The sequence below is a fragment of the Rhea americana genome, unplaced genomic scaffold (assembly GCF_003343005.1).
Source record: "Rhea americana isolate MKP2758 unplaced genomic scaffold, rheAme1 scaffold_175, whole genome shotgun sequence".
In the NCBI taxonomy this organism is placed as follows: domain Eukaryota; kingdom Metazoa; phylum Chordata; class Aves; order Rheiformes; family Rheidae; genus Rhea; species Rhea americana.
The window spans coordinates 878,724-904,454 of record NW_028185872.1 but is presented as its reverse complement, the minus strand read 5'-3'; the positions used below and the strand labels follow the sequence as shown (position 1 = coordinate 904,454).

The following is a 25,731-nucleotide window of genomic DNA, read 5'->3' as shown; positions in this document are numbered from 1 at the left end:
CGCAGGTTCGAGGCTGCTGTCGGCGAGTTCCGCCCCGCACCCGCGGATTTTCGGCTGTAAGTCCAGGGAGGAGACTCTTCCCGCGGCCGCAGCCCTCGAGGAAGAGRCCAACAGACGCCAAAGGGATAGTCTGCCCCGCTCCAGTTTAGAGGAATGCCACGCCAAGCCCTTCTCCCCGCCAGCACGGTCTGTGCTCGAAGCCTCGAGCCCGCTATGAAGATATAACGCACCAAGCGGCAACTTCAGCATCGCCCGTCGCAGCCTCCCTCCTCCTCCCCGAGCGCAGAGAAGCTCCTTCCTGCGGAGGACGTGCCCGGSTGGCGGGTGGGAGGCAGCACCCACCCGTGGCGTACCACCCTCCCGGGCGCCACCACCACCGCTCCAGCRCAGAGCTGAGCTCGGCGCCGCTGACCTTCCCTTCCACTAGGATCACGATTCTAGGAAATCTAGGCAAATCTAGCAGACAGCTGTTTCAGGGGTTTACTTCTATGAACCTATGAGAGCGCCATTAAAAAAAAATAGGTTAATCCAACCCCATCAAAACAGAAAATTGACACAAATTTTAATATTCATATATTTTAAATCAAAACACAATTAAATATAGTATGTTTTAAGTACATGAATACTTGGGCATGAGAGAAATAAGAGGTGGTACATAGTACCAAAAACCTATACACAGCCTTTTTGCTTCTTTTCATAGATAATAGTGTATCTCTATACAATCAAATATTGCAACAGAATAACACTTGCTAGTCAATCAAGGTACTTTGAACATTGGAGATGATTTAGTTCTTTATAAAGTGATTTTTTTGCACAAGTTTGAGGAAAAAAGCAATCATAAGAGTAGAATAAAAAAACCCCAAATAAGTGTTGTATACTAAAAAAKGCAACAAGAACATAATGGAGTGACACACTGAGTACTTCAGCTACTCTGTAAAAAATCAATTCACAAGAAAAAATACAGGTGCTGTGTCACACAGTGGCTTTTTACTTAAATTAAAGGTTACGCAAGTTTCGAGTGTTGTCAATGTCAGGGAAAAGAAAGCCAGAGGTCATTAAAATTATTTTTCTTTATAAACCAAACATCTGGAATTAGATACTATGTTGGTTTGAGGACAACAAGCTATGGAGAATGGCAGTAATACATGGCAGCAATTACTTTTTTCCTTGGTGTGGAATGAAGAGGAAAGAAAATGGAGCAGTTTACTGGGTACAATCTCCTCAAAGTGTGGGCTGCATCGGGAGCTGTGGCTCAGGAACGGGGGGTTGCATGAGCGCAAGATGGGCTTGCAAGTCTGCTGTGTGTTAGAAGCAGAGAATGTGTTTATGCATGTGTAAGAGCTTGACAAGGAAAAGTTACACTGTCCAGGTTTCGCTCCTCATCATTCTATGCTCCCTTCAAAGTTAATGTAATTATGAAGTAAAATACATTTATCTTACAGTTGAATACTCATCTATTTCAAGTAAGGAAAAATAAAACTTAGAACTTTTAAGGTCATTCACTGCCAATGAATTCACAGCTTCAGGTTCATTTCTCTCCAACAGTCAAGTGTCAGGGAGACATCCCATGGCCTTTGCAATTGTGTGTTTAAAAATTACAAGTAGTAGAACTAGAAACTACAGCAAAACCTTCCCCTCCTTGGTGTGGCTTGTGTCCCATTCCAGATATTTTGCTTAAAAGTCTTTTTGAGACAGGGTCAAGTATTTGTGAAGTTGATCACAGTTTCTCAGTGACACATTCATAAACTGTGTCTTCATCCCTTCAAAAACCATCATTACTGTGAATGCTGTATACAACAAGAAAACGTGTTCCTTTGCTCTCTACAGTGCAGGTACAGGATTGCTTCTTTTTAATTCTTCCTTATAAATGAGGGAGATATCGGCGGTATGTAGTAACAGTGCTTTGCTTTTATTGGCTGTGTTAAAGAATCCACCAAAAGGGAAAGTTCACTCATTTTCAAAGCAGAAAATTAGACTTCCTGTTCTGGCATTTAAAAATCATAGCTGGAAAAAGAAAAACAGAGTTAGAGATCATTTTACCCTAAAAAACACAAGGCAATCACTCAATAGAAAGATATTTTGTGTTTGCAAATATTGAAAGCCAGGGAAGCTGATGAGTTTGGGAAGGGAAAAAGACAGACAGACAAACCAAATAAAAACACTCGCTCCCCTCTTCCCCCAACCAGACCCCCACACAACAAACCTCAACTTTCCCATTCCTGTAGCTATGTTTGCTTAATTGAATCCAGAGCGTGTTCAACCACTTAAATTCTAAATACAGTGCTGAGTGACCTTCTCAATTGCAGCCAAGCAATTAAGTGAAGTTATTATACAAGTCTTTTAAACATAGGTACTCTAGAAACATGAGAACAGTCACATAGTGAAATTATGGACCCGTTAGTTCAGGCATATCACTGGGTTTTGGTACATGTTTACTTTCCTTAACTAAGGAAAGTGCAATTTTTTTTTTTTTGTAATTGATATTAGAGATCTGAGAGCTAAGAGCACCAGATTATTAACTGGTAAACTGCTGTCTTCATTTCTTCATATATGCARTGTTAACTACTGCATCACAACTGTTATGCTACAAAACACGCAGACTTGTACAACAAAGTCACTAAGCATAACGCTGAAGTGCTAGCCTATCAACAGGGCTATCATATAATTCTTTAAACAGTGTAGACACAGCACAGTGTAAACTTAGCACATCCAACAAGACAACCTTCTAGCTCTTAAGTAACTTTCAGTGTTACTTTAGGCAAATACACTACCATTCATTAACAYGAAACAGCAAGTGTAAACTTAAACAACAAATCACAGTATTGATCCTGCACTATAAATCACTCTTAACTAATAAGCAGTTTATAAAGACTGTAAAGGAACAAAGACAATTTTAAGACTTGTACAGAAGTACCACTACAGGTATCTGTCAAGAAATTCCAACCGCACCATTTGTAGGCTGAAATAACTCCAACCTTTGCTGGAARTCCTGTCATGCTACTAACCTGAACTCATACTAGTGTGGGTTTCAGATAAACTAGGAAAGCAACCAAAAGCTCTACTCCTCCCACAGTTTAGCTCAAGTCAGAGAGTAAGGGCACACAGCCTTTCTACCCTCTTACCTTTGTAACCTTCTCCAAATGCTGCTCACATTGTGCCTGCTGCATGACATCATTGACTATCATCTTTGCTATCCTCCAAGCCATCTCTTCTTGAGCCTGCCGTAGGAAAGAACATCCCAAGTATAGGTAGTTTGGGGTTCTTAAAACTACAATACAGTGCTCTCAGCATAACTCACAAGCTAAACCTTACAGACATGGTTAACCTTCAGAACTCTGACTTGTAGTAAACATATCTTCTCTTGATGAAAATGCAGCTGGTTTCCAAATACAGTGTTCGCTCCAATTAATGTGAGTACTTAAGTAGTACTCAGTTTGATCCAATTTCCAAGACAGTCAGCGAAGTCCTTCAGACCACCACCTTGACTGGTCTATTTTAATAACTAACACACAGTTCCCTATTACATTGGTTAAAATATCAAACACTCCGCCAAAGTGCTCCTTGGCAAAGAACAAACTGGTTTCACAAGTGTATGCAATTCAATTATATTTAGCATGTAGAGACTGATAGTTCAGAAAGATACTCAGAGAAAACAGCCAGGATTAAGAACCTGAACACTCAATTTCCCTAACTGGAATTGGAAGCAATCACAAGGACAACATAAAAAGGACACACCTCATCTGTGTTTCCTTGAACCCATTTCTTCATTGCTTGTGAAAACATGGACCCTAGTTGAGATAAACAGCAAACAAGGTGTATTAGCAAACTCAGCAGCACATCTTAYTTCTCTTCTCTATAAACATGTACTTGCTTCTGTCCTGAAGGGTTTGTGCTGCTAGCACTAGAGAACACAGAAGAGTGGCATCAAAGATGAAGGATTACCAGGATTCATGGTTCACTAGGTACTGAGCCCAGACTATTCTTTCCCAGCAACCAGACTCGAAAAGCAGCGTTAACTGCAGACCTCAAAGTGGGTAGGAAGCATGTAGAGAACTGAAGTTTTTTCATCTTGAGATCAAATCCTTGAAGGTTTGACCATGAGCTCAACTGCTAGCAGCTTTCATCCCTGCCAGGTTCCATTGACAACTCCAACTCCCACAGGAGCGCATACCCTCAAGAATCCAGCTGGACCAGAAGAAGCAGGATTTGGCTACAGAACTGAGTCACAGACAGGTTTTGCCTCAGTACAGGATGATCTCCTAAGCATCTCTATTTGGCTTAAAACAGATCTAGAAAGAGTCAAGAGTTTTGCTTATCCTGGCTGAAGCAAGAAATAGGGCAGTTCTGTAGATGCTTACAGAAACTGAGAGAAAAAGGAAAGCAAACCTTTTGATTTCTTGACATCAGGCTCTGGTTCAGACTCTCTGATGAACTGTCCCAGATCACTGACTCGTCCAAACGTCATCTTCCTGAAGAGAGAAGTAGCAAAAACCAACGAACCACACAGAAAAACACACCCACCCACACAGGTTACCAAGAGAACTTCAGCACTACGGAAAGTTATCGGTCAGCAAAATAAACATCTCACTACAATAACGACTCTTARTGTCAGAAAACTGGAATTTTACCAATTATTACCCTTCCCACCTAAAATGGATATATTGGGAAAAGCTTCCTGCTCCTCATGTTTATCTGAATTCTAAGCATATCTTAAAAATATGTCTAGAAACTGAAAGTTGGCAAGCACTTCAATGACTCAATCATGTAATATCAAAAGGCAGTGCGAACAAGTGCTCTACAGTATCACAGAAACATTTCATGAAGGACCAACCAATTTACAGTACTTGAAAGCACAGCAGACTGGTATGCAGTAGAAGAGCAAGGTAGCTAGAGAAACAAAGAATTTCTGTTTGAGATCCACAGAGCAGAAGAGCTTCATATCAAAGAGCAACTTAAGAAACAGAAGAGCTGTGCAATCTGCTAATGAAGTGAAGTACAAGCTCTTCTTTATATGGGGGTAGGGAGAAATAAATGCTGTATATTACAGTATAAAAGTCTTCCAAGCTTGTTCTTCCCTATTCCAAACAAACAGGAACTACTAGTTGTATTTTGGAACCACAGAGGAATAAAATATCTAAAAGAAAAAGAAAAACATTTGGAAATATTTTTCTGACTGCTGTTCTCATTAGAGAAACATTCACCATGACACTGGTGTTAAACTGCACTATTGGAAAAAAAGAAACTTAAGTATTAAGACATGTTCTAAGATTGCAACATCTTGCATTAYGTGCACTCTCAATGCAGAAGGACACAACAAAAATGAAACAGGTGAAACATACTGGAAAGAATGAGATACACTGAACGAACCTTACCCTGCATATGTTCGTTGATACAAAGATTCTGGATCCAGACTTGCAGCATCTACAATTATTGCTTCATCAAAATTTTTCAGGATTTTAACATTAGCCTTTTTGACATTGGACTACAAACAAAAATTCTAATTAGTGCCCAATGCAGAYAACTAGTCGCTTCTTAACAAAGTTGCTATTTTAGTGCTTTTACAGTTCGATAAATCTCGAAGTCTCTATGCAAGCATAAAAGAATGAAGAGAACTTCTACACATATGGTGAATTCCTAACTCAGTATGACATTGTTTTCAAACAGAAGATGATAAAGTTACATGAACAGAGCCAAACACACAATGTACAGGTCAGCATACATATATGTAGAGACTGCTGTCTAAGCAGTATCAATTCACTAGATCTGTGTGTGCATGCAAATTATTTGCTTCTGAGTGCCTAACACTGAGCTACCTCAAAAGCAGCAGCAACTGCACTCATCCCTGTCACGTACTTGGTAAGCAGCTCCCATGAAACACACTGTGCTGCCCCATACAGAGAGAACATGCATTTACCTTTTGGTCTACAGTATTTGCATAAGATTGCGAAAAACAAAAAAGAAAATCAAGGAAACATTGAGCAACAGCAGGGAGCGCACAAAAGCATAGCAATCTATTAGCACCTTAACTTGGAACAGAAACACTAATGGGAGCTGCCTTGTGAAGTCCTCTCCTGTTGGTCTGCACTAAGTGCTATTCTTTTTATTAAAAAAAAAAAAGAAAAAAAAAAAAGAAAGAAATACACAGAGACCTGGTGACCCTTCTAGGCAGATAAGTAGGACACCACAAAAAATGCAGCACTTTGTTTCTAAACAGTCCAAACAAACCAAATCTCAGAAGTTTTTCCTGTGCAGGCTAACAGACATCAGGATTTTTCCATGATAGTCAGAACACAAATTTTATCCCCCCCCCTTCACAACTTTATTAGAAGGTATATAAAAAAAAAATAAAAAAGCAGGTAATAAATAAAAGCAGGTAATACAGCTTCCATGTTGCTTGAAACACAAAGTCAGTATTGTTGATCTAGATACTATAATTTAAAACTCATGGTAGCATTGTAGCCTTCAATAAAAGCAATTCAGCCGAAGGAAGTTTTACTTAGCTTTTCTACTCTCAGCTGGGCTTGACAGACTGAACCAGCTACAGATAAACTAGAATCCATTTATCCTCTCCCTCTTCCACGTTGGCATTAAATAAAACTAGAATTTTTGGAACAGACAACTCTGTTAAAAATGCATCTCTGTCATTATGTGGATGATTTCATATCAAAGTGCTCTGCTGCCCATTTCTGAAGCCAGGCCCGCAGGCGAACAAAGCTCTCAAAGTGGCATCATGAAGGAGATTAAGAACGATGCTGACCAGAGAACTGCACAAAGTTTATACACAGTGGCCACCTCTCAATGACCCTGGAAAGGTGAGAGAGCCAAAGGGGACCAGTTACATACTCGTTTCTACATAGCACAGTGGAGAAGCAGCCACACAGCTCTAATCATGCTTAATAAATGATGAGAAAGCTCTCTGCTTTACCTAGCAATGGACATTTRAGTCTTTATTCCTGCTTTACATCAAACCATATGTATACAAGCAAAATTCAGATATTGCCCCCAGAATGCTGCATCTCAGTGTAATACAGTAAACAGAGCCCTCTTTTGGGAGGGTCGGGAGTCCGGCCATTTTCTATTAGACTAACATGACTAACTTGAGGTCCACAGTATGAAAAAATCTGCCGAGACAAACTTGTGAACACCAGCTGGTCAGATATTAACTGTCACTGCTCTATGCATGAGTAGAGGACTTCTACCCTGAAGAGTCCGCTCAGTTCTAGGGTTTAAAGTCTGACGCTTCAATGGAATTGAGCACATAATTTGCACACTTCTATTTAAATTCTACAGCATATTCACAATGTCAGCTTCTGCCTAAAGGTATAACTCCTGCCTAAAGATGTATTAAATAAAAAAAAATATAAAAAAAGCAACCTTATTTCTAATGAAAAGTATTCTTAAATGTTGTAGTACTATAAGCCAGTCTTCAGCTAACATTAATAGTTTAATTCCTTGAATCAAAGTTCTGTTTTTAATAGAAGTGGTAAAAGACCTCAGGTACAGAAAATAACTTCAATAAATATTATTTGGCATAGAAATCAATAGCAAGTAGATCAAATGTGTCCTAGAAGTGAAATGAGAAGCTTAAAATTACAAGATGATGTTTCCTTAAAAGGTAAAAACTTTGATTTCAACATAGAAAAGTGACTGCCCTATTTATCAGAACAGAATCAAAACAAGTAACTCTTACCTGGGAGGCAGAGCCATCAGGGCCCCCCATCTGAGAATCGCTATCAGGAATGCTACTGGGGCCTTGAATATTCAGTGCAATATTCCCTCCTGGAAATTCATCTCCTCGTACTGAATGGATGAGATCATTCAAGTATTTGTAATAAAGGTTGCTGGACAAGAAACCAGGTAAAAAAACCTAGAAGACAAAAGAACGAGTCCTCTTTAATCAACAAAGCCAATCTGCATGATTACTACAGAGAACAGGAAGGTCAACTGGACATCTCYGTCCTGGTGTAGATGCCACCCAAGTAAAAGCATACATAAATGGAATTATTCTGGATTAGCTATTGCACTGCTGTAAATTTGAATCCTACTTCAGGATGAAGCAGCAAAACCCAGCAATATGCTGCCTAAACCCTCCCCCAATGGGAGCCAAGTTCAGACTGTTTTCCCCTAGAAAGGCCTGACATCCCAGTACTTTCACAGTTTGCTATGCCGTCCAAGAATCAGCAGCAGCTCCAGAAGCAAACCACTGATCTCCAGGTACTCCAGGGTTGCACTATAACCACAGCACTGGTACRTGACTTGCCAATTAACTGCTACCAGCTAGATGTGGTGTAGCATCAGACAGAGGAGTGAGGAGGAAGGAAAAATTTCAAAAGATACAAGCTATTTATGGCAATTGATATGAAACGGAATTCTGTTCCTTCCATTAAAACGTAACAGTCACTCAAGACAAGCATTTCACAGAGAATTAACAGATGCCATGCGGGTTGCATCTTTTCAAATTAGGCTGGAGAAAATGTAACTAATATTTTTGTATTATCTGGGTAAAAAAAAAGGAAATCAGTAAAATAATGGGATAAATCAGAGGTGCTGAAGGGAATCCTTGACACACAACAAAATCTCATCATCATCTTCACTAACTTCCAAAACCAGTTTTAAGAAGGTATCTCACCGTCTCCATGGTAGTCCAGGCCTGCCGTAAGGGAGTAGTGAAACAGTTAGGGAGGGGACCACCTTCCCTGCAGATGTTGGATTCTATCTCTAGCCTCACAGAGTCATCAAACCCAAGAGGATGTGTGGCTTGAAGAGAAAAATATCTGCAGCACAGGATAGGGAAAGAAAGCAACACTAGGATTTCTAAAATTTTGCAGATGGTTAGTAATCACTTTTTCCCCACTGAAAGTTATTAATCATGCTGAAGTCACTAGACGGTGTTGCTTCAAAAAACGCAGGTACATCTGATACTAAGTGCTAAGAAAAAAAAACAGTTCACAGAAGTGTTTTTGCTAAAGCTTTACTCTGAACATACAGGTAAGAAGAGAGCATCACGTGACTACTGATGAGCAGAATCACACACACACACGTACGTGTGCAACAGCAAATGCACATACTTTGTAATAGGGCAAGGAAGCAGCAAACACCCAGAACTGAAGCAGCATTTCCTCTTTTAATCACATAACTAAAAACAGAGTTTGTGGATGACGCGGGGAAAATGTTCATTTTCTCTCCAATTATTATTTCCTATAAGGGCAATAACTTGACAAACTTGCTCTTAAGCTTAAAAACAAACTTTTTCCTGGAAGCAGTTTTGATGTCTGACCTTCAGTTTTAATTGATAACTTGAAGCTCAGAAAGTAGAAAAATGACGCTACTGAGAGTAAGAAGAAAGTCTGACATTAAAGAGGATKTTTGCTTCCCCAAAGAAAGGAAAACAAGAAAAACCCAAAAGAACTCCCCTCCACATACCCACAAAATACCCTCAAAACTAGTTTTGAAATATTAAGAACCAGCACTATTTGGCTTGCTTTCTTCTTCCTGGCAGGACTCCTATTTTGTATGGTAAGAGCTCTTCAAGCCTCTTAAATGGATAACAGTATTCTACAGTTATGCAGCTACTAYTAGCATCAAAGCTTTTCCAAATGACTACCAACTGGCTTTGGTATCTTATGAGAAAAACATAAGTTCTCAAGCAACCGAGTTCTGGAAATTCTGAATTTTGTCTAAGAATACAAAATCTTTATAAAGATTTTCTCTTTATGCATTAGGAAAAAAGAAACAGCTTTTCTCTGAATACATTGGAGGCTGCTGTAATAAACAAGCATTTCAGCGTATGTTAAGACAACAGCACAAGAATGCAAAGCATAGTTTGAAAATGAAAAGTGCCTTTTGCACAATGCAACAGAAAGGTACAAAGATAAAACTACAGCTTCAGAAGTAAATAACTGTTCAACTCACTCACTTGTCATATAAAATCATAGCATCATTCTGTGCTTCTTGTCCATCATATTGGCCTTCTTTGGCAGCAAGTTGGGACTGGAAGTTATCTGCTGCCAACCAGAAYTGCAATACATTAACTGCATCTTCCTTTTCCATATACTACAAGGGAATTTAGAAAAAAGAAAAACGAAAGCAGAAATTTAAGCAAGAAGCTACAGCAAGCACAAACTCACTCCTTCCCATTTAAAATAAATGTACTCTATATCAATGATACAAAATTGTCACTAGAGGATAAAAATATTCTGAATTTTCAGATATAGCTTTGCAGACAGATTTAGTCTGCTCAGTTTGTTAAAGAAACAAACTAGAGAAATCTCTTTTCCTTAGTGATTTTTCACATTTAGTTTCCAAGCACTGTAGCTATTTGTATCATATTAAAGACAGAAAACCCATTTTAAAGCAATGCTTAATTTACACTGAACACAGCATGCTGTCTGTTCTTCACAGCTTATCATTTCAAACTATATTGGCTTGAGTATTTTACTATCAGCATGAGTATTTTACTAATAATAGATGATTCCCTAAAGGTACTGGACACTGCAACTGAACTTATACATTTGATCTATCACWTTCTGCTCTGATCTCCTCTCTAAGCAAAGCTAGAGAATTACTCTTGATCTGTAAGAGGGTCACACAGAATATTACTTTGCTTAAAGCTTTCAAAGTCACAGCTTCATTTGACAAGATTAAATAGTCTAAGTTGAAGCTTCTATAAAGAAACAAGAACGGCCACTAAACTGGAGAATGTACATTAYCACTCATTTTACAGTACGGTGTATAAGTTCAAGCATTTGGAATAGCTCTACATTGAGAGGAAGCTGCTAATGCATTTTCTCTCAGAACAACATATACTTCATTTTTTTTCCCCTTATGCAGAGGTATCTTTATTTTAAGCCTTTAGGGCATGGGTGCTTTCCTACCTGAAAGAAAGGAAAAAAAAAAAACCAAAGAATAAGAAAATGCTCCCCTGACACTTACCTCAGAGAAATAAAACAGGGCTGATTCACAGAAAAGTATGTCAGCCAGATAAACAGTCCCACTAGTCAGCACCTCAATCTGGTATTTACAGAAATGATGACTTCGCAAAAATTCACTAAAGTGCCTGCACACAGACAGAATAAGAGTTATCAAGGGCCAACAGCATCAACGTACTTTATGAACCAACTAGTCCTTGCCTCAGAAGTCTTATAATTTTAGTCTGGTAAAAGCGAAACAAGAAACAAACAATACAGGATATATGAACATCATGAAATGACATAAAGAACATAGTAACAGCACACACAACTTCAGCAAGCGATCACAAGAATAGATTTGGAAGAAGGTATTTGAAGACAGTTTAAAATATAGGAGATGGCACAGAAAACGCACATCTTTCTGGAACTGTGTTTTGCAAATGGACAGTATACATGAGAAGCCAAACCATTCAATCAACTTACTCTTGTTCCATTGCATTAAACACTATCGACTGTGCTGTAACAAAACAGTTAGGATCCACTTGTCCATCTTCCCCACAAATCTTTGCTGTAAAGAGAGACCAGGTTAATTTTAATATGTTTGGTTTAATGAGCTGAAGGGCACAAGTGATGCTCAGTTAATGAAAAACTGTAGCTCAAATCCACTAGAATCAGCTGGCTCTGACTCCTCAAAGAGCTTTTAAAAGACATTAACACTGTTTTCCATAGCATTACAGATAGCTGGATGATATTATGACTAAAACACTGTATTGAGACTCTGATCTGGCTTCACCCAACAGCCACCTGGAGTTCTTTCACTAATTTAAGAAAAGTCTATGAAAGTTCTTCAGGCAATATTGCACAGGATTACAGAAATAGATCTGTCTGCACTTTCAATCTGTAATGAGCTTATATGCTATCAAAACAAGCAAAAGGAAATGTTCTGCAATCATTATATACATTTTACTATGCTTTTACCACTGACTTTAAAATTATAAAAACAAAAATAAATACCTTTGTGTGTGCATGTATTAAAGATATATTTATGGGGAAGGAGGAGTTCTAAAGTAGGAGACAGTATGTTTTCTTACCAACTATATCATTTCTCATTGCCTCTGTAATTGGTATTGGTTTAGCAGCATCTGGAGAAATATATTTGGTAAAAGTACTAACTGCATCCCGTTCTATACCTACAAAGAAGAAATACAGAATCAAACTTTAAACTGACTGGCATAGGTCTAAAAAGAAGAGTGAATAACAAACATGTTTCCCAGAAAAGCAAGTATCTGATTAATAGTGACAGTTTATTTCCCATGAAGCCTTCAGTACAGTATTCAATACTTTGCTGCTGGCAAACTACCATGACGGTGTCATCTGTAGCCAGGTCACAATAAGCCCACAATGAATTGACTTGCAAGATGGAATAAAGCAACCTAACTCTTAATTTTCCACCACCAACCAGACAGCACATCTTCCTCAGCTGCACACCTTAGTCTCAACAGTCTTTGCAACAAGAGCTGTGATGAAGTTCCCTATTTCTAGTCTTCACCATAGTAGAATAAAAAGCACTTGCAATATAAAGGGGGGAAAAAAAATCTTAAAACAGGATACTCAGAATAGGATATAGTGTACCTTTTAAATGTCATCTTTCAACAGAGAGTTGGGACACTGCTTAGGTACACACACACAAAAATTGTGATCATACTCCAAACTTCAGATTTCTCAGAAAGGACTCAGTTCCTTGAAATTCAGTATTTTCATAYGTTAGAACCCAGAGGTGCTACTCATGACTAAAGCAGCATTGTGTTTGTCTAAGATACTTTGTGGCTGAGGTTATATATTGTGGCTGAGGTTAAATATTGTGGAACTATATGATAACCAACTACACAAGAGACAAACAGCAAGAGAATGCAACATAAGGAAACAGTTGGGCAAACAAGAGGAACCAATATGAAGAAAGGAGTATTTCCTTTTTGTCTGTAAGCTTTCACAAACAAAAGAGGACTGAGTAGGTGCAGAGTAAAGAAAACAGGTTACTGTGCATGTAGCTTACTATCAGAAGCAAATATTTTAATTTCATCCTTACTTCCAGTAGCCTCTGAAGAGGTGGACTCCAAATGAGAACAAATCAGTTACAAGGGGAGGAACTCTATCAAATAAATCTAAGAACAGAAAGAGTAYGTTCCATACAAAATCTCTACAAATCTTTTTGCAACCATTACTTATGTCATTTTACACAGGATAATTAACTTTCCATGGAAGATAACTATCATTTCTCAGCCCCACCATCATCCAAATTTTCTACAGTTCTTTTAAATTGGGGCAGAGGGAGGAGAATGAGGAAAAACAGGACATTGCCATGCTCATCTCCATCTCTTAAGATTACGCATGTAGGAACAAAAGTAAACTAAGCTTATCAGAATATATAATGACTCTGAAGTTTCTTCAGGGGTACATTTATTTTTTGAACAACTAGACAATCAAACAATACACAGATCTTAAATTGACTATTAGCTTATTCAGAATGTTAACATCACCCATTTTCAAATTTATCTTCCTCCTCCCAACATCATACAATACTTCCGAGGAACCCATGAAAAATGAAGCAGCTTATCATACCACATCTAGCAAACAGCAGCCAGAATGTCCCCATCCCACCACTTTTACGGGAAGTTAATACATGACACTTACTTTTCATTAGTTTTCCTGACAGGTCCTTTAGTGCAGATGAGGGGCTGTTTCTATTTGATACTGTAAGCTTGGAAGAGTCTTGCTGATCAGCTGGAACAGAATGGGTCCCTGCCTCAGATTTTCTCAGACAAAGAACACTGGCATTATCACTCTCCTGACCTGACAGCACATGGTTCTGTCCGCTGCTAGTTCTGTCGCTCTTGTCTGGAGCCACTGGCTTGGTCCTGAGCAGACGGACTGTGCTAGAATCCTCCAGTCTCTCTTCAAACAATCCAGTTGGAGAAGACGACGTGATTTCCTGCTGTTTTGAGGGTGACACTGGTTCTGCCAATGAACTTTGCTTGACTGTGTTCAGGCTATGTGCTCTTATACGGGACCACGTTGTGGAGTGAAAGCTTTCAGCCTCTAGCCAAAATTTAACCAAGTGTTCCATTCTACGTAGTTCCATAAACTGGATAAAATAAGGGAGGGCTACATTGTCTTGTAAAACTTGTTCAAGGGTCTTTGAAAGGCTTGATTTGGTCTCTTGGGCCTGATAATTCAGACACGATCTGCCTGAAGAAAAATATCAAGGGAATGACTCTATATTACACTACAAACATTGGTATTTGATTTAAAAAAAAAAAGTCCTGGACTGCAACTGCTGAAGAAACAATTCTAAGGACTGCAGCATATACTTAAAATAAAACGTACTTCCTACCAATAAACAAGTAGACAATGAAAACACATACCACTGAATATTGATACCTGATCAATACTCTAAAAGTCCAATTCTATTAAAAAAAAAAAGAGTCTAGTCAATAATCTGAATCCAACAGCATCTTAAATAAAAGAAGCTCACAACCACTTTCTATATGGTTATGCTGTGCAAGGTACAAACAAAAGGTAGCAGTATTAAGATGTTGTTCTGCATTCTGTCCTCTATATCCAATACTTTCAAATATTCAGTCTACGATAGCCAAATTAAATGACAACTGAACTCTCCCTGAAAAAAGACTACACAGGTAGATGTATAATGATGATGAGCCATTAGAATATGTGTTCAGTCCCTTAGACATGCTGAACAATCTATTCTGTTTTTCCTTGCATGTTATGCCATCGTTCATTTGTGTAATTCACCTATATCAGTCAGTAGATGGTACATTTAGCAGTGCCACAGGGCGGCTTCTACACGCTTGTTGAATATTCTCAGATACAGGGAGAAAACTAATCAGAAGAATCTTTCTATTTTCATTAAGGTTTATTATTTCATTTCTGGAAATGTCCAGCTTGCAACTTAACTATAAACATTCTATTGAACTTCTCATATGTCTAAATGGTTTGTATATGTATGAACATTTGCAGTTCAGCTGCAAGTTCCTTACTGATTTCTATGAACAATTTCTGTATTACTTAGTTTTGTCTTGTTAAAATTAAAAAAACAAAAAAACCTCACACATGAATCAAGAGATTTGTATAATAGGGGTTTTGTAGTCTTTAGTAAAACTCATTGTCCTGATGCTCCAATCATCTCCAAAGATCCATATGCTAGTGTCTGAAAGCTTCAAGCTTCAACGTCCCATATCTACATTCTTCAACTATGTTCAGTAGCTAAGCTCATGAATATTAGAAATTTAGTTCAATTTAAACACATGAACTTATGAACACTTTGTATATAAACATGCAAGAGAAAAATACTGTCCGCACCAGATTAGATGACAAAGTCTGCCAAGTACACTGTATAGTAGGGCCAATTATGACAATTTAAAAGATAGYGGGAGAATTTTTATAACACAACAGTTGTATACAAAGTAAAGGAGCCTCTTTTATTGAGCAGGAGACAAGTATGCTGTCTATTCAAACCCTTCGAAGGCAACAGGGACACAACTGCAATACCAATGTTGAATTTTGTTGTTTCCTAATATACTTGCCTCACAACCAAAGGACAGTGAGCATACCAATAATACAAAGTAATACTGACTGTATTATAAAACAGATGAAGCCTTACCTAAGTCTCCAAAATGAGCAGCTTCCATGTGACTTGGCTGCTTCTTAAGGGCAGCTGTTCGACTGCTAGAAAAAGAGTCCATGTTGGCAGAGATGGCATTAATTGCCACATGGCTTGGTCCTGCAGCCTCCAGCAAGGCATGATTTCTAGTGCTTCTTTGAGGGGAATGTATTGGTCTTGGAGCTGAAATCAAGACAAGAGTGATTAGAAAGAACCTAAGACCTCTTTTATACAGTATCCAACGCTAAGCACTCTAAGACAAACTGGAAAGTTTACATGCGTCAATCTTATTAAAAAATCTATTGTACCACTGTGTATCATCTTTGATCAAGGTCAGATAAGAGTAAAGATAACAGAAATAAGATTTATTACAGCAAGAATAAGCTCACTAAGAGATCAGAAAGCTACCATCCCCCTATATTTTACCTATTCAGTAACTAAAAGACACTAAGCTTAAGTTTACACACAAAATAATATTTCCTTGAGTCCTTGATAACCACTATCACAGCAGTCTAACACTTCATCAACAATATAGCTTAGTTGCAACGGTCATGGCAAGTCTACTTCCTTATGTTCAAGTTTTGTGTGTTCAGAAAACCCTGAACTATGAAACTATCCATGAGCTTTAATGAGAACAATTTTTCCTAAAATAGTTTGTCTGTTTAGTTATAGAGAAAGAAGAGCAATACGCAAACGTCTCCAATGAAACTCAGATGATTAAGGCTTAATCTCCTCTAGCTGTTTTAGAAAAGGTTGGCTACTTGAGCCCAAAGAGAACAAAAAATATTTTCCTCACATAAAACTGTCTGTGAAAAAGCATCAAGAAATTTTTAATTGATGATAAAGCTAAAAAAAAAATAAAAATCCTGTAACATACTGATATCACTTTCAAAGACTCTCAGGAAATTACATTTGATTAGGATGTCATGCAAGGACATCTTACACCCGACTCTTAAAAAGAAAGCAAGTCAGATGATGTGCTATCTCAGTATGGCATTCCATAATTATGAATTTCATCAAGGTGTCAAAAAAGTTTGTTTTGATGACCTTCATGCTGCATAGCTTCCTTTTTGTTCACAATTTTATGACACATGATGACAGAAGCTGACAATTTCACACTTACATGTCATGGTACCAGATACCCCAAAAGCAACGGTACAGGAGAGCTAAAATGTTCAAGATATTCCAAAGCGTTTCTTCAGTTGAAGTATTTGGTACCAAGATACTGCTTGCCACCCTTTACAAAGCCTTTGGTATTTAATATCAGGGAAAATAAAGGGAAAAAAAAGACAGGTTTTCTAGGCCAATGGAAGGCAGCCGGCTGTTTGGCTGATGACAGTAGTTGAAGATAACTTGCTGGAAGCTACTTCTGTCGAACCATAGCCACAATCCTAATAATTGTTTAGGTTTTTGTGAACTGGACTTAATTTTGTATTATAAATATTTTTGGCAAGTGTTGTATTTAATCAAAGGATCAAACATTTGTTCTAAAACTTATAGACAGGACTATATCACTAACCTAACATCGTACAGAGCAGAGTAGCTCTTTGCCAAACCAGAAAAATCCTTCCAGTTTATTCATTGTCAGCTGCTCATGATTTATAATATATTAAACCTGATTTTATTATTATTTTTTTTTATTTACACAAAGACCACACTGTGGCCTTTCCCTGGCTACCTGTTTTAGCCAGTCACTGGTCATTTTAACTACACTGCAGCCACCCCATGTACTATAAAGTGGATAAAATTTCACAGTTTCCTATATTTGACTTCAAAGACAGAACAAAAATGTGAAAGAAGTCTTTAATTTTCTCTTGATATCCAGATAACACACTAGAAAGTACAGAAAGAGGATTTTGTCTGAGAAAGATACAAAAGCAACAGATCAGATTTATACATATTGCTTCATCTCCTTACAGTAACGCAATAAAAACTGACAGAATAAACTAACTTGCTTTCCCACAGTTTACTGGCTTACTTCCCATCAAGATTTTTCTTCTCTCCCAACAGACAGAAGAGCAAAGTTTCTGTACCACATGCAGCAGTATTAGAATGGTTACATATTCTGAACAAGATCCAGATCTTCAGATTCACAAGATACATCAGTCAGGATGCCAGGATACTGGCATCCTATTTTGCCCATTAGGCACAATAAAGCTGCATTTTCAAAACTGTAAAATACACAACATACTACCATCGAATCTCAAAAGCAATTTGCTTAGATAAGGAGTAGCCACTATTTGCAAGGTGACTGAATTTTACTATCACTTTGACTTAAAGATTGTGTGTGACAGTTTAATAACCTTCCGTCCTTACAGGACACTCAGCAAGATGACTAGGAAAGGTTAGTTACTATAAATACTTATAATCAAGTTTTGAGTCTGCTCTGTTTTTGAGACACAGATCATCTTTGCATTCAGCCATAAGGAAACTGTTCCTGTGGTTAAAATAAAGATGGCAGGTAACAGCAGAGATATAATTTTATAAAGAAAGTAAATATTGATCTTACTTTTAATTGCTTTCACATCTGTGGTCTTTTCTTGTTCTTTGCCTTTCACTGTAAAGCATAAAGGAAAATGTTAAAGCTATTTTGGGTAACCAATGTCATTTACACGTGAATGAACACACACTTGGAAGATGCAAACCATGATTTTGTTAAAAGTAATTTTTTGGATCTGACATCAAGTAATTGACAGAGAATTTCAAAGCTCCTGTGTTTCTTTGCTTTTCAAAAGCAAAACTTTATCATTCATACTCATAGATTAAGTCTAATGAAACAGCATGTTAAATTTTCAAAAACATTCTGGAAGATGTTCGCTGTATGTGTGTGTGCATATATATATATATATATGTGTGTGTGTGTGTGTGTGTGTGTGTGTGTGTGTGTGTGTGTATAATATATTAGTTAAAACATGGCTACATTCAAGGTTACTTTAATAAATTGCATGAACTGGAAAGAATAAATGTATTTTAAGAGCAGAGTATCAGCAGATGTATTCTGCGAACAACAAATCAAATGTCTAAGGACAGCATCTCCCTCCTATTACAGACAGACCAGTAGAACATGCACATTGGGAAGGATGTAAATGGAACAAGCTGCATGAAATCAGTCACTGCTCTCTCTCACTCAGGAACAGATACCACAGATGTGTTTTGGAAATTCACTATAAATAGTTAATTCCCTCACAAACAATACTGCCTAAATATCACCAACCATATGACAAGCAACTGATTGGAAGATGGTAGTTAAAAGTTTTGATGAAAGAAAAAGGTGGGTTTCTTTAAAACAGGAAGATTTTAAACAGTGAAAGGGAATAAGGCAATATATTTTAAAACAAGAATAAAGAAATTGAAGGAGTACATAAACATGATGGCATGGCAAGCAATAAATAAATCAGTGATATTTAAGCACGCAATCTACTAGTGAAACCATCTATGGCTGTGTTACTACAAATAGGTCATCTCTGAACACAGATTTTTGAAATCCTTCCAAATTTAATCGCAAATAATAACGAAGTAGAATCAAATGTTTACATTACAAAACATGAACAGATAAAAAACCCTTCCTATTTTGACCTAAGTATTTCACATATTTTAAGGGAACACTTCAATCTCTTGTTACATAATTGTCCTGCACAATCGTAGCTGCAGTACTATAGTTCTCACAGAAAAGTGTTGCAAATCTGTAAATTGGCAACTCAGCATTAAAAATTTATGCTGCTGGTTAGCACATTCTCTTTGCGATAGAAAGGTTTACACCTCAGTTTAACAACCTGGCTCTTTTTTACATTTGGCTATAAAAGTTCAGTTTAACTGTAAAGATTAAAAAGTATTTAGGATAATCATTTTTTACATAACTGATTTAATGCTGCTATGCAGGAAAATCTGTACATACCTGAAATAATACTGAGGTAAAATGGAAATGATGCAACCTGTATACAGTATTATGAACTCTTTTAGAAAATGGTTCCAATAGTGGATTGATTAAAGTGATTCCCAACCAGCAGTAATAATTTCTGAGCTTCCACAGAGGAGTCCTCCATAAGCCTACTTTTAGTTTAAATAGACTTGTTATTTGTTACAAGCAGCCCAGTTGTTCTCCACTGGATTACCAACTTAGTGCTAGCAGTATAAACTCCTGGTTCACACTGCCAACCTCTGATACATAAGCTTCTTGTATCACTACTAACCTCAAGCAGGACAGAACTAAAAGGAAACAGATGAAGACAGAGAAAAACTGGTACATGTGACAAGAGTGCATTCTAGAAAGCAAAGCTTCACTATGGGAATTTACTTTCATTTTCCCTCACAAAACAGATGTCATTTTTTGTCTATGTGAAGCTGGCTATGGTACAAGATTATCAGGGATGAATCATATGTCAAAAAKTTTCCAGTAGCAAATTCCATTTGCAAAGGAGTATCAAACTGACTAAAGCTGACCACACAAGAGTGAAGAATTTTAACTCACATTTGGACATACAGAATGAACAAATTTAAACTATCCATGTATGTACTTGCACAAAAAACAACAGAAAACTTAACAGGTCAGCCAACTAGGAGTGCTGTATATGCTATTTCTAAAACATCTCTAGTAAATGAGTATGCAGTCTGAATCCTTTCACTGTTAACAATTTCATAACCTGCCCTCAAGCGCCCTGGCTGCTCATCCAACCGTTATTGTTTAATTTCTCAACCTGTTATTCACTCCAAATTTCACTAGACCTTTAAAKTTTTTTCTGATCAATTATTTCACTGTTATTTTTGATATTTCTCTACATGTCAGTACTTTTATCCTTCTTTGTTGATATCATTAAAAAAAAAAGGGGTTAAATTTTTACCCAGTGCTGTATCCTCTTAAACAMTGACAACTCAATCCAAAGATAATGACGCCTTTTTTTTAAATATGGTTTTGGACTGTATGCATCTAGTCAGAGTTTTACATAAACCTTTATATGTTGCTTTTTCTCCCAGCTGTAATTTAAGATCTTCTTTAAAAACCACTATCTCTAATGGAGATGCACAAAACAATGTTATTTTAGGAACAACCCAGATGAAGGCTTACTTATCTTTTCTCCTTAGGAGTGCCTCTCTAGTGCATTTAGTTCTAACTGTGCTTCTCTGACCAATGATCTTTTAATCAAAGTAACGTAAATAGATAATGGATTAGACATTTCACTACTTTCTCCTTGAGAAATTTTCTGCAAGGCTTATATTGTTCCTATGATTAAGCATCAGGATGGAATAYCAGCTCCACAATTCTCTTTGTCAAGAAGCAGTCAAGTCTCTCTGTTAGTGAAGCACTGCAAGATGTTTTTGAAGAGTTTATAAGCAGCACGGAACTTTTACTCTACAGCTCAACACTAGTATGTAAACACCTCATAAGAGAGTATGGCCCTTGCAAAATCTTCAGTGGATTTTGAAGAGTCTTCAGACCTTCTCCTAATCAGAACAGAAGTTAAAACTCTTTTTCCAGGACTACTGCACTGACCTCCAAAAAGAATGAATTTTTTAACATTGCTACTTCGGCTGAGAAAGTTTATAATAGAACATGTCAATCAGCAGCAAAAACACAGGCTCAGATAATATATTCTTTCCTCCTAACTTAGTCTTATCTCCCAAGAAGTGCAGTTTGGGTTTCAGTAATTAAAAAACACTTTAGAAGAGCGTTGGCTCAGCCACTGCTAGAACAGTTTACTACTTGAACTGCAGCATTACAAGYTAATAGAACTGCCTTCCTAAAAGGGGCAACTTTCATCAAAGAAACACTCGAACCAGGTATCAGGCAGTCTGAAGGCGTACTAAACTACATTTTATCGCAAACTCTAGCACCAGTGTCTTCAGATTGTTTAACTCTCAAAGAAYAACTAACTATACCCTTTTAAGCCATAGGAATATTTTGAAGTTTAGGAATCCTAGAATACCTGTAATTTAATTTGTGGCACATAATATCTACAAATATATTACTGAGTAAATTTATGATAACTTTTGTCAGCGATTCCTTCTGCTTTTATGAAGGACTCAGCATAACGAGGTCCTGCTTTTCATTGGATATCTAGCTACTGCTACAATGTATGCAGCCACATATATTTTTTTACAAAAAAACACAGCATTGTAAAAGAAAGAATGGATTAATTCAGTAAGAACTGAACCAAAAAGCTCCAAAATTGCCCAGAGCCACTGGCATTTCATACCAGCCTCCCTAAACTGCACAGCAGCCACCTGCTTCAGCACTGTCAAGCTACGATCCTTCCTTGAAGGAGTGCGGGAAGCGCCGGGCAGGCGCCGCCAGCTGCGGCTCACCCGCGAGCCACCGCCGCGGGGGGAAAGGCCGGCTCCGGCGGCGCTCCGCCCGGCGGGGGCTCCCGCGGGGCCCGAGCGAGGGGGGCGCGCACGGACACCTCGGCCCCGTACCTCAGTACGGCAACGACCCTCCCCCGCAAACCCACACGCTTTGCCCTCAACGCGGCGGGAGGCAGCGGCCTCAGCGCGGCCGCCGCGCAGCCGCCGGGGCAGGGCCGCAGGCGGCCCCCGCGCCTCCCGCCCCCCTACCTTTCCGCCTGAAGAAGGACATGGTGCCGGGGCGGGGGCGAGGCGGCGGCCGCCGGGGAGGGAGGGGGGAGAGAAGGGGAGGGAGGGGGCGAGGACAGCGAGCCGGGCTCCCTATGAATGAGACTCCTTCCTCCGCCCGCCGCCTCCTCTCCCTCCGCCTCTTCCTCCCGCGGAGGGGCCAGCGGCCGCCATGTTGTCAACAACCGCCCCGCTCCTTCTTCCGGGCAGCGGGCGGCGCGCGAGGCATCACGGGATGCGGCCCGGCACCGGCGGACCCCCTCCCCTCCCCCCTTTCCACACTTAACATGGCCGCCTTGGCGTCAGGCGGCTCGGCCAATCCGCGGGGCGGAGCCATTTTGAATGAGGGCAAGACGTTCTGCGCGGGGCGGGGGAGGGGAGGAGGGGTTAAACAGTGGCGGGGGGGGTGAGGGAGGGTGTCCATTTTTGATCAGGGCAAGAGGGCGCCTGAGTGAGCGAGGCTCAGGCGGCCATCTTGAGTGAGGGCAAGATGGCCTGGAGGTGGCAATGGGGTGTCCTTTGCCCGGGAGCGGGGCAGTGTYGTGTCCCTGAAGAGCCATTTTCGGGAAGCATCAGCTCTTCAGGCACATGTCGTGGGTGGCTGCCTGCCCTGGGGGCCGGTGACAGTGACAGAGGGTCCGGAGAGAGCCGCACGGCAGGGCTGAGCGGCCACGTCCCGAGGCGCAGGGCCCGAACGGCCTCCCGGACAGAAGGGGATGGGCAGAGGGGACACGGTGGCGGTGGTGGCGGCAGCAGCCGTCCGTGACACAGCCTCGCTGCGGGGATGTGGGGCTTCACGCTGCATCGCAGCAGCACGCACGTGTGCACGGTGCCGAAAATCATGCAGGGCTTTTCAGAGCGCTGTCGTTCCGGCACGATGCACCAGGGTACTGATGCAGCGCAACCCGAAAGCCTGCAAAACTGCGTACCGCCGGTCCGGATTTAGGGACACGGCATGCTGATACTAAAAAACACAGACTGTCTGATGGCCCGAGCCTTTCCACAAAAAAAAAATCCTCTCGAGTTATCCTTCAAACCCAGATTTGGTATTTTATCAACCACACAGGACATCTGTAGTTGTAACACATTAGTTATATTTACCTCTGAAGAGCAGTATATGATAAAAATGCTTTATTAACTCCATTCTTACAGCTTCTGTTTTAGGTAGGAGGAAACTGAGTCACAGGGCCAGAAACCAGCGCTCCCCAGATTGCACGGCACACCTTTTCCATGCATTAAGCTTTATAAACTAATGCTTCTGTACATGCTATGAATGACAGAGAACCAGTTGAGAGCTTTGACGTCCAGCCATGGTGAACGTGGAGCAAAGACGAACCCAGCCTCCTTTCCAGCGGGCTTTGGCAATCCGTGTCAATGGGCAGGAATTTACCTTTCCAAACTCATACCTCTCAGCCCAGTTCCCATTTAGGCTCTTTGCTGACAAGACGTTTCTGCCCCACCTCTGGGCTTGGTCCCAGAGACCTTGTCCCTTGGGGCAAGGCACCAGCTCGGGTCCCCARACAAACCCTGCGGGTTGTGCAGGACTCGTAGGAGGCGTCTCGATTGCCTCGCCGTGCCGTGCCGGATCGTTGCAGTGTCATCCCTCTGCAATGTAACTGTCCTGGTGTCAGCATTTGAGCCGTAAGAAAATGATGTCATTCCTAATCGTTACGTAGATTCCTTTAACGTCCTTCATCCAAGTGTTCCAAAGCACTTCGCAAACACTCATTAATTAAGCCTCATAMATTGCAAATTGCATAATAGGTATATGGGGATCTCTTTGGGGTGGAAATGAAGCCATCTCTTGGGCAGGATGTTGCAGGTGATTAACATCCTATWGCATTGCATTTGCTCTTTTAATATTATTTTTGCTAACTGATGCTTTTTTGATACATTTTTTGCACATATGCCCAGAGGCTGGTCTGAGGAAGTCTTTTCTGCATAATGAATTAAATGATTTAATTGGCACATGATAAGTTAGCAATGGACTAAATTATTCGAAAGTGAGTAAATTTAAAGGAATGAGATCAATCAGTTAGGGGCTACTAAATTAACATTGTCTATCAAGGAAAAAAAAAAAGCTTACACCCAGCTATCTATGAACATGTGTAATAACCTACATCATAAAGAGAACCCTAATACAAGCACTCTGATTCTCCAGTATACGACACACACTTTTCTCTTAATTTCTATGTGATTTCATGTAGTTAAAGGTTTAGTTTTACAGATCTAGCTGTAGATTTGGGACCCGGGCTTGTACAACACACTTAGAGACACAAATGTTGCACGAAATTGGGRACCCATTTAAATGACTGATAAAGCTTTCACCGTTATCGCTAAAGCTTAATTTTCACCCAGTTTCTTTCTGCAGATTTATGGTATTGTACAGCTCACAGGTATCCTCAGTAAAACATAATCCATATTATAAAGCCATCATTTTGTGCCTGCAAAGCCCCAAATGGTGGAGATTTTATATTTAATTACACTCTGTTAAGTTCTTGAATACCATGATTAGGAGCAGGTAAATTAATGAGATGATAGTATATCCATTTGCCCTTCAATTTACATGTTGGGCTTGAAGTAGGATGCGCTATATTAGAAAATCATGACCTGATGTGCTGACAACATTGCAATCCAGGGTAAAATTCCCATGGAAGTCTGGGTTCTGGGTCCTCTTTCTGACCTTACACACTGATCTTTTTCTATAGCCATAATAAAAGAAGCCAGAAGATSAGTCTTCAAGCTTCAGTCCAACTGGACCTTTCTGTAGTGGGACACCCAATCTCTGGAGATGGCACTACCAACTGCAGCATGACACTTGCTACCATAAATGAAGTGCTGCTGCCAGAAACCCGGCCAGCTGGAGGTGTGGTTTTGGTGCAGGTATAGTGTGGGCTTCCCCATTGCACCAGATGAGGAAAAACTTCCATTTTCAATTAATTTTCWAGCAGTAGCTCCTTTTCCAAAAAAACTCGTCCAAAACCCATCAATGTCTCAATTCAATTCAATGATTCAATTACGTCTGCGTCAGGTCCTAGATAATTGACAACATCTCAAGCTATGAGCATGTTTGGCCTGAATCACGTTTCCTGGGCTGAAATTTTCTCCCTGTGTTAGGAATGTGCAGAAGGGCTGAAGCTCCAATCTGCAGTACATGAGTCAGCCCGGACCCCGGAGGGCTAAACTGGAAGCATGAAAAGCAGCAGGTTCTGGAGCTTTTAACAGAACATGACAGTTTAATTAACTGAGCAGTCAGTTGAAATATGGCTTCAGGACATAGGCTGGCCAACATCAAAGAAGCTGGGGGAAGCCTCCCCCAAATTAAAATATACAAAGAAAAATGAAGTCTCCCTAGTTCCTCATTGCCTGGTGATTTTGCCATCTCTCCATAGCAAGAAAAATAAACAAACTTTAGKATTTGAAAAGATCTAAATGAGATGTGCTGTTTGGGCAGAATTAAGAACTCAAAAGGCTTTTGGACAGCTTGGCATCTTTGACTCAGCTAATTAACCAAAGTGAACCTCTCTGTTCAATTACAGTATTCAGAAAAACACAAGTATAACAAATGATGATACAGGC

General features: G+C 39.6%; 1 protein-coding gene across 2 annotated transcripts; it reads right to left on the bottom strand.

The window, feature by feature from the left end:
- Nucleotides 1-537: 537 nt before the first annotated feature.
- On the bottom strand, nt 538-22,354 carry AKAP10 (A-kinase anchoring protein 10). 2 transcript variants are annotated; one of them, XM_085301302.1, is made up of 15 exons: nt 22,135-22,354; nt 18,095-18,142; nt 15,586-15,768; nt 13,599-14,153; nt 11,999-12,097; nt 11,391-11,475; nt 10,933-11,056; nt 9,917-10,053; nt 8,630-8,774; nt 7,691-7,867; nt 5,373-5,482; nt 4,387-4,469; nt 3,736-3,788; nt 3,123-3,218; nt 538-2,004 (listed from the first exon to the last, which is right to left on the bottom strand). In XM_085301302.1, exons 1-15 carry the CDS (start codon nt 22,154-22,156, stop codon nt 1,999-2,001), a joined length of 1,923 nt encoding a protein of 640 aa, XP_085157428.1. In that variant the 5' UTR covers nt 22,157-22,354; the 3' UTR covers nt 538-1,998. The 2 variants fall into 2 exon arrangements, 1 of the variants encoding a protein (XP_085157428.1); XR_014895369.1 differs by lacking the exons at nt 538-2,004; nt 3,123-3,218; nt 5,373-5,482.
- Between the last annotated feature and the right edge of the window lie 3,377 nt (nt 22,355-25,731).